We start from the raw sequence: 16,831 nt of genomic DNA, 5'->3' as shown, positions 1-16,831 counted from the left end.
ATTATTATTATTATCATTATTATCGTTTAGGGGCATTATGTAATATGCTGCTGCTAAGTCGCTTCAGTCGTGTCCGACTCTGTGGGACCCCATAGACGGAAGCCCACCAGGCTCCCCCATCCCTGGGATTCTCCAGGCAAGAACACTGGAGTGGGCTGCTATTTCCTTCTCCAATGCATGAAAGTGAAAACTGAAAGGGAAGTCGCTCAGTTGTGTCTGACTCCTAGCAACCCCATGGACTGCAGCACGCCAGGCCTCCCTGTCCATCACCAGCTCCCGGAGTTCACCCAGACTCGCGTCCATCGAGTCAGTGATGCCATCCAGCCATCTCATCCTTTGTCCTCCCCTTCTCCTCAGTCATGTCCAACTCTTTGCAAGCCCATGGACCACAATCTGCCAAGATCCTCTGTCCACGGAATTCTCCAGCAAGAATACTGGGGTGGGTATCCATGCCCTTCTCCAGGGGATACACCCTCTGAGCCACCAGGGAAGCCCAAGAATGCTGGAGTGGGTAGCATTTCCTTCTCAAGAGGATCCTCCTGACCCAGGGATTGAACCCAGGTCTTCCATGTTGCGGGCAGATTTTTTACCATCTGGAGCCACCAAGGAAGCTCTTAGACCTGGAAAGGTCTCCTTATTTTACAGATTGGGAGACCAAGTCAGAAGCATGGAAAAGTACCTGATGCCAGATTGGAGATCTATTGGCATACCCCACTGCATCTCTCAAACCTCCGATTCTAACCAATACTCACTCACAAGGTCAGGGTGACCTTAGTGGTGATGGGGATACTCAGGCCAATGCCTCTGCCTTCAGGAGTCCCTTGGAATATGATAATCCTAATGCTGATGCTTTTGATTGTCAACCTGTGCAAAAACCACAATTCACCCCTGTCATTCCTCATAGCAGTCATTGCTGGGCTCTTCTCTATGACAGTCTCATGCTGTCAGTTTGAGACTGACTGACTTTGTCTGCTTTGATTTTCATGAGAACCCAGTTCAGAGGTTGGATTCTCTCCACTGGATGCCATGGCAGGAGACAGCTGTAATTCCCTCAAGACTCCAAGGTGAACATGTACCAGAGTCAGAATTTGGTTTCTTAAAAAATTGAACTATAGTTGCTTTACAATGTTGTGTTAGATACAGGTGTATAGCAAAGTGGTTCAGATATAGATAGATAGATATGTGTGGGTGCTAGTCATTTCAGTCGTGTCCGACTCTTTGCAACCCCATGGAATGTAACCCACCAGGCTCCTTGGTCTATGGGATTTTCCAATAGATAGATAAAGATACAGGTATACATAGGAAGAGATAGAGATACATTTCATTTCACATTTTTCCACTTATAGGTGGTTACAAAATATTGAGCATACTTCCCTGGGTTATATAGTAGGTCCTTGTTGGTTGTCTACTTCATATACAGCAGTGTATATATGTTAATGCAAAACTCCTAATTTATCTCCCAAACTGCTTTCCCTTTTGGTAGCCATAAGTTGTTTTTTATGTCCACCAGTCTATTTTGTATAAGTTCATTGCAACACATTTTAGATTTCACATGTAAGTGACATCAAGTGATATTTGTCTTTCTCTGAATTCACTTAGTATGATTATCTCTACATCCTTCCATTTGTTGCTGCCAATGGCATTATTTCATTCTTTTTTAGCAGAGCCAGATTTTGAACCCATAACTGCTTGGCTCCCAGACTTCATGTATGGGGCCACCTATGTGATGTGAATTCTAGTTTTCTCTGTCCTGAGGTCATTCAAATTTTTACACTCGGCTATATTCAGGGAAGAAAAGTTTTATTCCTTGGAAAAGCGACTTTACACACCAGCAAATATGTAGAGACCAGATGAAGGGAACCTTCATCCTGAACCTGAAATCACATGAGAAGAAAGCCTAGACCTTTAATTCCCTTGATAGGTCCTGCAGCCCTGCCTCTAATTTTCCTAAACTCTAGAAGAGCTGGCCTCACACCAGTTCCACTCTCAGGGATGCACAAGGGGTTTTTTTGTTTTTGTTTTGTTTTGTTTTTAACTTTTCTGTCTTTGTTCTTAAACTTACCTCCCCAAAGATATGTATTCTCTTTTGGAACAAAGAACTCCAATATGAACTCAACATCAACTCACCATTAATACCTGACAAGTAGTTGAAGATTTTCGGTAATGTCCTTGTCCAACAAGATCTCATCTTCCTGGATCTTCTCAGTAACTACTTTCTCCAAACATGTGAAATCCTGGAGTGATTCAAAATCAGCCTTCACTTTCTCAAGGACAGCTGCAAAAGCAATCTCCGTTTACTGTGATACACAACTTACGAAGCAGCTCCTGTGCACAGGCGCTAAATGAGACTGTTTGCCTCTGTTATTTCATTCAGTCTTTACAACAACTCCATAAAGTAGGTATTACTATTAAATGCACTTTCATATGAGGAAATAAAACATCAAAACATTAAGAAATGGGCCTAAAGTCACACAGCTAGGAGACCTTGTTCCTGCTATGCTACCTTCATACTAATATATACTCAACATTCATCAACAAAACAACCAATCCACTTTGTAAGTAATAGACATTGATTGAACACCAGCTTCTCATTAGATCAAATCAGATCAGATTAGTCGCTCAGTCATGTCCGACTCTTTGCGACCCCATGAATTGTACCACGCCAGGCCTCCCTGTCCATCACCAACTCCCGGAGTTCACCCAGACTCACGTCCATCGAGTCAGTGATGCCATCCAGCCATCTCATCTTCTGTCGTCCCCTTCTCCTCCTGCCCCCAATCCCTCCCAGCATCAGAGTCTTTTCCAATGAGTCAACTCTTCGCATGAGGGGGCCAAAGTACTGGAGTTTCAGCTTTAACATCATTCCTTCCAAAGAAATCCCAGGGCTGATCTCCTTCAGAATGGACTGGTTGGATCTCCTTGCAGTCCAAGGGACTCTCAAGAGTCTTCTCCAACACCACAGTTCAAAAGCATCAATTCTTCGGCGCTCAGCCTTCTTCACAGTCCGACTCTCACATCCATACATGATCACTGGAAAAACCATAGCCTTGACTAGATGGACCTTTGTTGGCAAAGTAATGTCTCTGCTTTTCAATATGCTATCTAGGCTGGTCATAACTTTCCTTCCAAGGAGTAAGCGTCTTTTAATTTCATGGCTGCAATCACCATCCGCAGTGATTTTGGAGCCCCCCAAAATAAAGTCTGACACTGTTCCCACTGTTTCCCCATCTATTTGCCATGAAGTGATGGGACCGGATGCCATGATCTTAGTTGATGGGAGTTAGGATTGTCGCAAAATACAGACTGAGAGGAAAACTCTCATCCCTTTGCTATGGCCAGCAGGGGGAAAACCAGCTCTGGAGAAGGCTGACTTCAAATGGAATCCAGCTTTGCCTCTGACCAGCTGTGTGGCCCTGGAGAAGTCACTTCACCTCTCTGAGACTCAGTTGCCACATCTACTCCAAGAACAATTCACTGCATCACTCAGTAGAAATCAGAATCGAGTGAGATAGAGTGTGTAAAGATTGAATATGGGATTTCTCAACACTGTTTGACAGTAATTCCAGTGTGTTGAGGCTGACATTCATCTTGTGCTCACCAGGTCTCAGACTCTGCTTAAGCATTTTCCACACATTGATTCATTCAATCATCACAACAGTGCAACAGGGAGGTTTTCCTGTTAAGTCCATTGGGGAGGTGAGAGAAGTGTGGTTCTAGTAAGTTGCCTGAGATCACACATCGGGACCTGCAGTGGCTGGGGAGAGGTGGTTGAGTACTGGAAGATGGGACATCACTGCTCTGAGCAAGTGATCCCATAGCCACGGCTTTAAATACTAGTCCTGCCACTTGCTACCCTGTAACCTCGGTATGTCACTTGTCCTCTATGAGCCTCAGTTTCCTCATCTGTACAATGGGGACAAGAGCAGAAGTGTGCTGTGAGGAGGTCATGTGGTCAGGTGTGCTGGGGAAGGCAGCCCTCCATCATGGTGGTGCTGTAGGGAAGCAGAGTGAGGCTGTCTCTATGACACCTCAGGTCACTTTCTAGCCCATCCTGGGCCTTAGTTTTCCTGCTTGTAAGACAAGGAGGTGAGGCTGGATAATCCCCAAACTCCCTTCCAACTTCGGATCCAGGTCTCTGCTTACCTGGTTGCACATATCCCACATCCCCCAAAATCCCAATGGAAGAATGCAACGGACCACACAGGAGGTGCTGAAAAGGCTCTTTATTGCTGGGGGTGGAGGGTGACAAGCATAGGGTGTCCCGACTGTGAGCACGAGTGTGTGAGAGTGTCCTTTGACTGGGCTCAGTTGTCACTCCTGGGGGATGGTGGCAGCACCGACCGTCCCAGAGGAAGACGGTACAGAGATTCAGTCACGTCCTGGAACCAGTCTGGAAGGAGACCCTGGTGTGAGGCATGGACACCCCAGGACCCTCACCTGCTCTTGGGTTCACCAGACATGGCTGCAAGAGTACCTTCCCCAAACCCTGGGAGCTCTGAGGCGTGGGGAGGGACTGGCACCTGTGTTTGGGGTCCTTCTCTGGCATCTGGCACTGAGCCCCATTCATCCCCTCACCTTCCCACCTCCCTCACCTTAGCAAAATGGCCAATGTGAAAAGACTGATCAGGGCCCAGAGGAGCCAGGGTTCAGGGCTCAGTGTATGATCAGGATCAGGGATCAGACTGAGGTGTGATCTGGTCTCTATCTGTGACCAGTATCAGGGCTCAATCAACAACTGGAGTTCAAGTTCAGTCTGACTGTTCTGGGCTCAGTCAGGGAGCAGCATCAAGCACAATCTGTGTGTCTGATTAAGGGTCAGGAGTTGGTCTGTGACCGAGATCAGGGCTCAGTCTACCACTAGAGAAAGAGGAGAAGCCAAGCTTGTTTCTGCTTCTCCACAGGCCCCTGTGGGGGGTCTCATCCTCTCTCAGCCCAGGGCCCTGGGCCCAGCCCTCACCAGCAGGCGGGCATCCCAGCGGTTTCCTCATCTGTGCACTTCAGATTTCCTGTTGGGTGGTGACCTGAGGTTCACCTGAGGGAACACAATTAGTAGCAGTTCTCAGGCTCCAGCACTAGAGAGCTGACTACAAATCAGACACCAGTGACTTCCACCCTCCAGCAGGTCAGACTTGACAGCCACGGGACCTCTTGTGTGTCCCTCTATCTCTCTGAGCCTCAGCTAGTTCATCTGTAAAATGCGTATGATGACACTACCCATCCCCACAGGGTCGTTGCAAGGATCCAGTGAGATAATATATAAGAAGCATAGAGCGATGGCCCAATGAACTAGGTCTGTGGCTATTTTCTAGAAGAACTGCCTCCAGGACCCTGATGCTTCACTCATCCCATTTCTGTTGCCCACAGGCCCAGCAACCCCAGCGATGCCAGAGACCCAGGTCCAGGCTGGGGGTGAAACCACATCTCCTCATAAGAAGGGAAATGGAAGGGGCGGTGTTTATCATCAATGCCTACTGGATATTAGGCTTTTTCTTTAACTATTCATCAGCTAGCTGTGTTCATAATCTCCTTTCACCTTGGAGGAACCTGCGGCTCAGAGAGGTGGAGCCAGTTGACCAGGACTGCACAGTTGCTAAGTAGCAGATCCAGATCTGGCCCGTCCTCTTTCTCACATCATTCTGGGCAGCAGGTTCTGCCAGTGGGACAAAGGAGGGCAGTTGAAGCTCTCGAAGACCGACAGAGACCCTCAGTCTGCAGGGACCCCTTCAACCACACTCCTCCAGGGTCCCCTGGCCAGACCTGCTGGTGCTGTAGGTATAGAGTGGCATACCAGCCCCTGTGAGGCTGCAGAGGGAGCTGCTTCCCCAGGCTGTGGCTTACCAATGAGTTTCTTAATACACTCTGTATCCAGGCTTTCAAGGAGTTCACGGATTCGTGGGCACAGCTGAGGGTCACACAGAGCCAGGGTCACACAGAGAGAAATGGAAAGAGGGAAGAAAAGAAACAGGTGAGGAGGTGAGGAGGGAGAAGAGAGATGGGAGAAGTTAGAGGACTGGTTATTACCTGCTATGAGCACCCTGCCCGCCACCCATGCTCACTACTTGGGGCCTCAGAACTTCTGACCCTTAGGAGTCTGCTGCTGCTGCTAAGTCGCTTCAGTCGTGTCCAACTCTAGAGCCATGAAAACTTAGAAGGCCCATATCTGAGATCCAGAGGACACTAGAATCCTAAAAACCTCAGAACATTAGAATCCCAGTACCTTAAGTATCTAGACTATAAGCATCCCAGATCCCTGTGCTCTTAGAAACTTTGTCCTTTGGACTCTGAAACCTCAAGGGTCAAATGGGGCCCTGGGTACCGTAGAGAAGTGTTTTTCACAATTTTGTGTGTATACAACTCCTCAAGGATCTTGTTAAAATGCATTAATGAGCAGCAGGTCTGGAGTGGGACCTAAGGGTCTGCATTCTAAAAAATGCCCAGGGAAGGTCAGTGCTGCTGGTCTGACACCCACAGTTAGAGCAGCGATCCTCCAGTTCAGTAAATCTCAGGGCCTCCTGGAGGATAAAAAAAAAAAAAGCAACACAACAACCCAGATTCCTAGCCCCCTTCCAGAGTAAATAATCTAGAATCTTTGGAATTTAGGGCACATGGTACATACAGTTTTGTATATGATACATAGGATCTGACCTATGGTGTATGTAGTTTTGGTATTTAAATAAATTAAGTAAAGTTGTACTGAAATAAGAAAAATATTAGCTAAAAGGCCTACTGGCAGTCCATGGGTATGAACAATGGTCAAGTGTGGGACCCAGTGATTTCAGCTCATGTTGGGCCCTCTTCTCCTCCCCAGGCCAGGCTGAGCGAAGCAGGGTGGGGGGAATGGGTAACAACTGACAACTCAAAGGGAAGTTGGCCCCTCAGAAAGGAAGGTGCCCAGAGAGTACAGCCCACCCATGGAATGTCACAGCTGCCACCACCAGGCCTGACTCTGCAGCCCCAAGAGTGGGGGACTCACCTCATGCTGCACTACAGAGGACACCAACTGTCTTACAAGATTGACTCCAAAGTCCACAACATCGTTGAGCAGTCCAGGGCGCCTGGAGAAGAGAGGAAATTGATAAAGGTTGGTGAATGGTAGAGCACCTTGAAGTCAGGTGACTTGAGCCTCTACCCAGGGGGATCATCACTTAGAACTCCATGGTTGACCAGCAGCCCACCCAGTAGCTCATTAGAGTCTCATCACACACCTCATCCTTCCATCCATCTATCCATCCATCCATTCTTTTATCCATCCATCCATCTAGCCATCCATTCATTTATTCCTCAGCACATATTTACAGCATACCAAATGTGCTGGGAACCCAGCCTGACTGGGGCACAGTGATGAACGAAGCACAAGCAGCTCTATTGTGATACCTAAATATTAGAGCCCAAAATGCTCGTTCTGAGTTTCCTGTAACATCTTATGGAGAACCCCAAATAAATTTTTTGGCCAACCCCATATTAAACAAGCTTCCCTAAGGCTGGCTCCTTCCTACCTCAGCATACCTCTCACCACCTGAGGGCAGGCCTCCCTGACTGCTTGCCTAAGGAAGGACTTTGCAACACTTTGTACTATAGCATTCTGTTAAGCGTGCTGCACTACTCAGGGATCTTTGCCATCTGAAATTCCCCGTGTGAGCCCTTTATTGCTGTACTGAATGCTCTCCTGTCTGCCTTCCCCTCAAGAGACTAAGCTCCACGAGAACAAGCTCCTTGCCTGCAGTCACCAACAAATTCCTCAGAGCTCAGAATGGCGGCTGCCTCACGTGGAGCAGCTGCTCCACACATTTTTGGCTGGAAGAATAAATGAAGTAAACATATGATTGAATATATAATGACAACTTGTGACAGGTATTCAGAAGGGGGAGAGTAGATCTGGAAAGAGAAAATAAGAGGAACCTAGTTTTAGACCCTGAATGATGAGATGTACATAGAGATGGATGGGGGATAGGTGTTCTAGGTGCCAGAGCAGCCCATCAGAGGTCTTGAGTGGAAGGAGTTTTTCTGAGACTCAGAGCAAAACTAGCGTGTTTAGGGCAGAGTGGCCAAGAGGGAGAGCACAGTGATATGAGGGTGGACCCCGATCAGGCAGAGCCTAGATGGCCCTGGGAAGGCCTGAGATTCCACCCAAAGTGGAGAGAAAGGCCCCCTGAGGGTTTGGAGCAGCAGAGTGGAATGCCATTTCAGAGATACGGTCACTGAGACCCAGAAGGATATGATTTCCTTGGTGCTGCAGGCTGGGCAGTGTCCAGCAGAGCTCAGGCATTTGGACTTACAGTCTTTCCAAGTGATGGCAGGCTGCAGAGCCTATCTTTGGTTTTGGAGGGTTTCTAGGCAATCTATGATCAGACCCCTTCTTAGAGCAGGATGGACTGACCTCTACTCATGGCTCAATCTTGACACCTGCCAAGGCCAACCTGCCCCAGTCTTCAGCTTCCAGACCACTTCTCCTCTCCCTGCCAGGACCAGGATCGGCCCTTTTCTCTCTACCTTCACCCCTGGACTAAGCCTGCTCTTTCAAGCACACAGTTTAAGATCTAGATTTTGTTGGTTACTGGAGAGCAGTGATTTAAATGGAGAGAATTAATTTTTCACCATCTCATTTTGGGAATCTTCCATTGAGTGGAAGATGATTAGGGCAGTCTGAAATTAGAGCCCAAGGCAGAGATTACTCTTCTTGCCCACTCTTAACTAGAGGCAAGAAGGTAAACACAGTATATTATCATTATTATTTTTTGAGGGACAGTGTATAATAAGAGAAGGGTCAGTTCTTCAAGTAGATGTAACAATGCTAAATGTGCATGCAAAGAGTATCAAAAACCATGAAGCAAAACAAATAAAGCTGAAAGGTGAAATACACAAATTCATAGAAATGGTTTGAGAGGTCGACACTCCTGTCTTAGTAATGGGAAGAACCAAGTGACAGAAAATCAGGATGGATATTATTATTACTGAAAGCTTAGTATGTGCTTGGCCATATATTCTCTGAGTATGCTAAACACTTGCATTTTCTCATTTGGTCAACATAGTAGCCTATGAGTTAGGTAATGTTGCCAACTTTAGTATACAGATGTGATCCCTGAAGCTTCTATAGGCTAAATTGATTACAAAGACCCACGTGAGTGGGGAAGGAAATGGCAACCCACTCCAGTGTTCTTGCCTGGAGAATCCCAGGGACGGGGGAGCCTGGTGGGCTGCCGTCTATGGGGTCGCACAGAGTCGGACACGACTGAAGCGACTTAGCAGCAGCAAGTGAGTGGCAAAGCTAGCTTGACTCCAGAGCCTGAACTCTCTCCTTTTTTTTTTTTTTTAACCATACTCTGCTCCTTCCAAGGTTAGAAATAAAGCTGAAATTATGGGTCCCAGCTCCTCTGGAATTCCTTGCTCTGCTGAGATGTGTGGGCCTCACCTGTGCAGCACCGTGAGTGAGATGCTTTCTGGGTTGTTGGGGCATTCTCCCACGACCACCCTGGAGTCACCAGTCTCAGCATCTGTTTCAATGCTGACACTAGTTTGGAGGTCCACATTGAGGTCCAGTTTGACAATCTCACCCAACAGAGGCCTACAGGGAATAAGATTCACAGTGAACAGAGGTGGAGAAGTCTCTTCACATTGCCCACATGAGTCTCTCTCTCTAGATGGCCATTGCATGGGATGTCTATGGATAAAGTCAAGAGTGTGTACATTTTTTATGGAACCTGCATTCTTACATTACGTATTACTTCTCCTGGCCACATGGGTTTGGCTTGTATGAAATTTCTATACAGTATCACACCAATAAATAAAATAAAAATAATAGTTTACATTTCTTGAGCACAAACCTTGTGTTAGTATTTCACAAAACTATTTCACCTCGATTAAGGCTGTTAATCTTGAGTGCAGAACCATGAGAGAGAAACACTATCATTATCTCTACTTTCAGCGTGAGGAAACGTTTGGTATAGAGAGGTTAAGTAACTATTCCAAGATCTCATATGATAGTTAAATGATGAAATCACAGTGCACTTAATTTATAAAGACTCTTCTACACATCTGCATTTTCCTTTCTCTTTCTATTTATAAAGTAATTAAAATACTTGGAAATTATAGTTTCCATATAATTTTCTCATGCCCTTCATTACGACCTGTACACTACTATATGGCCCATACTGGTCACTGCTACTTAAAGAGAATCTTGAGAGGAAAAAATGATGCTAGAGGATACTTTGCTGAAGCGTTAAAAATGTTCATGTCTTCTCAAATTTTCAACTTTTATCATTAGATTAAGTTTTATGATTTTGGAAATATATTTCCAAAAAAATATATTCCAAAAAATATTCCAAAAAAAAATGGAGGATTTTTTAAAAAAGATTTCATTCTGGGCAATGTTTCTTAGAACAATTTAAAGGTTAGGATTTAGGAGTTGCAAAGGCCTCCTTATTTTACTGATTGGGAGACCAAGGCAGCAGGGTGGAAAAGTGCCCGATTCCAGATTGGACCTATTGGCCATACCTCACTGCCTCTCCCAACCCTCAGATTCCAAGGCTACTCACAGGCTCACGGTGACGTCAGCGGTGATGGGGATCGACACGTCAGCGCTGTTTTCAGAAGTCGATTCGAATGTGATATCCGGGACCTGGACGTTCCTGATTCTCACCCTGTGTAAAAACCACAGTTCACACCTGTCACTCCTGCTGACCACCTTTGCTGGGCTCTTCTCTGCCAGCGTTGTGCTGAGTTTTGAGCCTCATGGACCTTGCCTGCTTTGGTCTTCATGAGAGCCCTGCTCAGGGGTTGGATTCTTTCCAACCCCTGGATGGATGGCGTGGCAGACTGAGGCTCAAACGGCTGTGATTTCCCTCACAACGCCAAGAGTAAACGTGAGGCAGAGCCAGAATTTTTTTTTGATTGGCGTATAGTTGCTTTAGAATGTTGTGTTAGTTTCAGGTGGGCAGCAGAGTGATTCAGATAGAGCGACGTATATTTATAGAGGTAATTTTATTTCAGGTTCTTTTCCCTTATAGGTTATTACAAAATACTGAGTATGGTTCCCTGTGCTATATAGTCGGTCCCTGTTGGTTGTTTACTGTATATAGAGTAGTGTGTATATGTTAATGCCTGGAGTAGGAAATGGCAGCCCATTCCAGGATTCTTGCCTGCACAGTCCTGTGGACAGAGGAGCCTGGCGGGCTATGGTCCATAGGGTTGTAAGGAGTTGGACATGACTGAAGCAACTTAGCAATGTTAATGCCAAACTCCTAATTTCTCCCCCACATTGCTTTCCCTTCTGGTAACCATGAGTTTGTTTTTATGTCCACGAGTCTGTTTTATATAAGATCTTTTGTATCATATTTTAGATTCCACATATAAGTGGTATCATATGGTACTTGTTTTTCCTTTGTCTGACTTACTTCATTTAGTATGATAACCTCTATGTCCATCTTTTTGTTGCTGCAGATAGCCTTATTTCATTCTTTTTATGCAGAGACAGATTTTCAACCCAGAACTGCCTGACTTTAAGACATTATGTGTGGAGCCACCTCTGTGGTGTGAATTCTAGTTTTCTCTCTGCTGAGGCCATTCAGACTTTTATACGCAGCTATATTCAGAGAAGAAAAGTCTTATTCCTTAGAAAAGGAACTTTAGGCATCAGCAAACAGATAGAGGTGAGAGAGAAGAGAACCTTCACCCTGACTCTGAAATCACAGAATGGGAGGGTCCAGACCCATGAGATGCTCACAGGCCCTGCAGCCCTGACTCTAATTTTCCCAGGCTCTGGTAGAGCTTGCCTCAGACTGCTTCTGCTCTGCAAGAACACACAAGGTTTATTCATCTTTCTTTCTTTTATATTAAACTTACCTCCCCAGAGATATGTATTCTCTTTTATGGGAACAAAGATCTCCAACATGAAGCATCAACTCACCCTGTAAGCCTGTTCACTACTTGAAAAATTCTAGAAATGAGTCCTTCCAACGAATTCTCAGTTTGCTGGGTCTCCTCCACAACATCGTTCAAACACCTGGATTCCAATTCAGTCTTCAAATTCTGAAAGATAACTGCAAAAGCAATCTCCATTTAGCGTAGTATACAACTTAAGAAGCAGCTCCTGGGCAACAGGCACTAAACGAGACTACTTGCCTATGTTATTTCATCTTATAACACCTCCATAAAATAGATATTACTATTATCTGCACTTTCAGATGAGGAAATAAAGGATCAAAAGATTAAGAAATGGACCAAAGTCACACAGCTAGGAGACCTTGCTCCTGGTATGCTACCTTCATGCTAATATATGCTCATCATTTCAACAAAGCAATCAATCCACTATTGAGCAGGCAATAGATATTGATTGCACATCAGCTTCTAGTAGTGAAGATTAAGGAGATGCTCATACAAACAGAATAAACTGAGAATAAAATAAGAAATGGAAAATGTAGAGTCAAAGAAAAAACATGGCTCTAAATTATTAAAGTGGCAAGTAGGAGCCCTGGATAACAGGCCTAGAAAGCAGTGATTCATTCAGGAGCAGGAGGACAGAGTCCTAACAGAGGGTCTTTCAGAGAAAAGAGGGATTTGATAGAGGAAGTGGCATGGCAGATGTAGAATGGCACAGTTGAAAAGAGTTCAGAATATACATGTAGAAAGGAATTCAAATGAGAAACAGGAAGGCAACAACGAGCTCAGAAAAAACCACACAAAAGGCTACAGGAAAGGATATGTAATCAGAGTACTCCACTTTGGCTCTGCAATGGACAATATCTACCTAATTATAATGATGGAAACAGAGGCGGAAACTCCGTCTGGTCCTATAGATAATCCAGACACTTCTGCTTCTGAGCTCAGTTTTGTCAGCACTGAAACTGGAAAGCGGGTCCCTCCTATATCTTTGACATTTGCCCAAGCCCTGGCAAGGTTTGAAAGGCTGTCATATGCAGAAATTAGTTTCTCCTATAAAGCATGTTTGTCAGGGTGCTGGGAATGTTTCCAGAAATTGAAAAGAAGGCCAAGTTCTTTCAAGAAATCAGAATTACAAGGAAATGTGATTAATTAGAAAGGTAGGTAATTTTACAGCTATCTAGGCTAGGTAGGAATCCTTTTCCAATTAGTTAATACAAAGTACTAAGTAAATTGAATGGCCCAGCAAAAGAATATGGTATAAATATAAGTAAAATATTTAAGTAATTAGCCATAATTATGAAATTATGAAAAAAAATGAATGAATTCTTTCAGAATTAGAGAAAAGTTAACTGACATGAATTCTAACCTTTCATCTGTGAGACTGGCAAAAAATTCAGTTGTTCAAACCAGTGCTGTCAGGGAAGTAGAAAAAAAGGTAATCTCATAGGCTATTGGAGAAAATGTTAGCATCGGGTATTATTATTTGTCAATATCTGCTGTAACTTCAAATATGCATAGTTTTGAACTTTTGAAATGTCACTTTTAAGAATTTATCCTATGAACATATTAGAAAAGTTTACTGTGATAGAAGATGGCATCACCGACTCAATGGACATGAGTTTGTGTAAACTCCGGGAGTTGGTGATGGACAGGGAGGCCTGGCATACTGCAGTTCACGGGGTCGCAAAGAGTCGGACACGACTGAGCGACTAAACTGAACTGAAGATGTAAAGTGATATTCAGTTAATCTTTGCTTGTTTCTAGAAAAATAATAAACAATGACCCAGGCACCAATTAGTCATCTCTCTTAGTAAACAACCGATAAAGAGAGGCCCTGCTACAGCCTCTGGTGATATAGGCACAGTATTTAGCAGGAAGCTCCCAGGCGCCACTGACCATCCCTGTTGTTAACTCACTTTCAATTGTACTGTCAAAGGTACCAAGTCCTCTCTCAAGACCAGATATCAGCCTCCTCAGAACATCGTTGCCACGAATGTCAAGAAGAGATTCAGAGGTCCCAGCGAGCAGGCCGCACAAGAGAACAAGTTTCCAAAGCTGAACCATCTTGTCCTGACACCTGGACAGTCATGGGAGGAACAGGAGTGAGAATTATCCACAGGGAAACGGGATCTTGGATGAGCACCTTTGACTCTTACACTCAGTGCTTGGGTTGTTTCCTCTCTTTCAGATGGGCAAACCAGGTCAGAAAGCTAGAGCAACTCGCCCAGAGATAAACGACTAATGAATGAAAGAGCTACTATTTGAAAAGTCCTGCCTGACTCCAGGTCAGAGCTCTTTACCACATGCTGGCTTCTCTGCCTGGAACATTTCTCTCTTCTTTTCATTTTTACCTGAGTCACTTCCTACTGACTCTGCAAATTCAGTAAGATATCATGTCCTCTAGGAAGATCACTCTAGACTCTCCCCAGCGTCTAGGTTAGGGGGCCCCACTCCACCATCTTGCTGCCTTCATTGTATGACCACAGTCCTGGGTACCAGTTAGGGAAGACTTGGCTGCCTCTCCCATCAGGCTGTGCACCCCTTAGAGGAGGGATTGTGACTTATCTCACTATTGAATTCATCACACATAGTAAAAACCCTGCTCCTCGCTCAGTACAACAAAATAGTTTGCTGAATAAAAGTATGAACACATAAACGGACACCACATCATGAGTCAGCTTTTCATGTCAGTTTGGCACTTCTCCTAGTTGAATCCATTTTTCAACTGACGCTAGTCAAGATAATTGAGTTAGACCGATCCCTCTGCCTCCAGCCCCCAAAGCCTTCTGAAGGCCTTAGGTGGGGTGACATTAGGTGGAAAGCCCGCCAGTCACAGGTTTGGAGGAAAGTACTTACAGAGTCCTTGCTCCCCTGCACAGCCTCCTGAATTCCACTGGGTGCTGAGGCCCTTATATCTCCCGATGGCAGTGGGGTGGGAGGCTGCCCCTGGAAACAAGCCCTGCATCCAGAGCCATCCAAGGAGACTCCAATGAAAATAACCCCTGTCCAGAGTGAATAGAGAGAGACTTCCGAAGCAAAGGTCACCCAGGATGATTGAATTGGAATAAGTGGATATGGAGAGGACTTTGTGCCAAGACTAAGAGCATGTTCTTGTGCTGCCAAGAAGGCAGCCATTGTAAGTGGGGGCTGGGATAAAGACCGAGAATGGATGAAGTGGAGAATGTTCTGGTAGAAGGACTTACGGTGATCATCCAGCTTCAGTCCATCAGGATTTGGAAACGCAGGCTCAGAGGGAAATTACTGATACTAATTCTATCAGTATTTGGAAACCAGCTTGAGGTCCCCCAGTAAGACAGGGATAGATATGGGGCTAGAATTGTGGCCCACAGAGTCAGGGTCAGTGACCAGTGAGGTCATTCTTCCCAAACCTTCTCTTATGTCTGAGTGCTCTCCATAAAATCCCTCACAGTGGAGCCAGCTTTGGAGCAAATGTTTTCAGTTCAGGACCACCCACCGCTGTCTGCCTACTCCATTTAGTCAGTAGAGTTACTCCTGTGAGTGAACAAAATCTGCCTCCATATATACCCTCATGTATGCAGGATTCCTATGCACACTTGCCCCCAACACATCTACTCTCAGTGCAGTGGCCAGAGGTCGAAGCACTCAGCTTCAAAACAACATCCTTATCATGGCCTTGTGGCACTGTTCACTGCCACCCCAGACTCATCTGCCTCTCCTTCCATGGTCTTATTGTCTTCCTTCTGTTCCAGAAAGATGTCCCTTTCTGACTTTGACCTCTACACAAACCATTCCCTTTTCCCAGAACTCGCCTGCTTAGCTGTCCCTGGCTCTCGACATCCCCTCGCAATCTCTGTGACGGCTCACCTGAGGTGGTCCCTCCCCATCTTCCCCGAGCTCCGCTTCTTGCTGGCTTCTGTCACAGCAGATCATTATCATTTGACTTTTCCCCTTGTTCTCTGCCCTCAGCAAGCTGTTACCACCCTTTCCTCTAGGGCTTTCCTCTCATGTGGGTCCCAAGACCCTGTCCTGGCTCTAGAATGCTCCAAGCATCTCTGTAGCATCTTATAAGGCCATCCACTCCCTCATAAGGTGGTGAGGGTCCCATCCTTAGAGATGCTTGGTAATTTGACCAGATGACCGCTAATATCCTATGTGACTTGATGTGACTGTGAGCCATGATTCAAAATTTCCTTGGTCTCTCAATTGAAGATCATTGTGGCACATTTGTATGACTCTTGCTCCTAGCTTTTTTTTCCTCCCTGAGTCTGGCTGCCCCATGGGTATATGGTTCCCTCAGGCTTCCTGCCTCTTTCCTTTTCTCACCAGCCTGTCCTCCCAAGACCCACATCCACCTGGCCATGGACTCCTGGAGTCACACTGGCTGGCACTGGCCAGTTTTCATCACGGACCACACCCAGAACAAAGCCAGCTTTTTTTGTCCTCTGGGGGCAGCAGTAAGTGGCATTCATCAGCCATGATGCCCAGCTCCCAGTAGGGGCAGGTGAGTGCCAGGGCCTGGGCTTGGCACTGCAGGTCCACTTTCCCAACTGGTGCTCAGGACAACTCCGTGAGGAGGTTCAGAAAGCCCAACTTTCCGGTTGAGGAAACAGAGGTTTAGGGAAAGGAGGTGACTGGCCCAGGTCTCAGGGCCCAGCATTTGGGTCCCCAGGGAAGGACATTTCACACACATCACATTGAGGCCAGCTGGTGGGTCCTTGGACTTGAATACCCTGTTTATTCTTTGACCTCTGCTGTTTGAGTTGGTTGTAATGCCTGGTGCATTGGGCCCCTGTCAACCTGGAACACCTCGTCTGGGAAGTGCAAATGCATGCCCACTTGGCATTAGGTTGGGAGCACCTGCTAGTCACCCAGGGTCATCTCCTCCATTTGCCCACCTGCATCTCAGTAGAAACCTGGAACCCTGTCCTGGACATGATAGCAGCCAGGAGAATGTAGGGGTAGGTCCAGAGGT

At 45.9% G+C, this 16,831-nt stretch overlaps 1 protein-coding gene across 1 annotated transcript; it reads right to left on the bottom strand.

The window, feature by feature from the left end:
• Positions 1-4,208: 4,208 nt before the first annotated feature.
• On the bottom strand, positions 4,209-14,748 carry BPIFA2A (BPI fold containing family A, member 2A). The gene is given in 9 exon segments (NM_174803.3): positions 4,209-4,390; positions 4,958-5,032; positions 5,839-5,902; positions 6,974-7,055; positions 9,410-9,562; positions 10,533-10,637; positions 11,903-12,035; positions 13,794-13,954; positions 14,734-14,748. Coding segments are annotated over 7 exon segments (720 nt in total). The 5' UTR covers positions 13,942-13,954; positions 14,734-14,748; the 3' UTR covers positions 4,209-4,390; positions 4,958-4,997.
• Between the last annotated feature and the right edge of the window lie 2,083 nt (positions 14,749-16,831).

Source organism: Bos taurus, chromosome 13, assembly GCF_002263795.3.
Source record: "Bos taurus isolate L1 Dominette 01449 registration number 42190680 breed Hereford chromosome 13, ARS-UCD2.0, whole genome shotgun sequence".
NCBI lineage: Eukaryota > Metazoa > Chordata > Mammalia > Artiodactyla > Bovidae > Bos > Bos taurus.
Note: the sequence above shows the minus strand (reverse complement) of the source record. Positions and strands in the feature narration are given on the sequence as shown.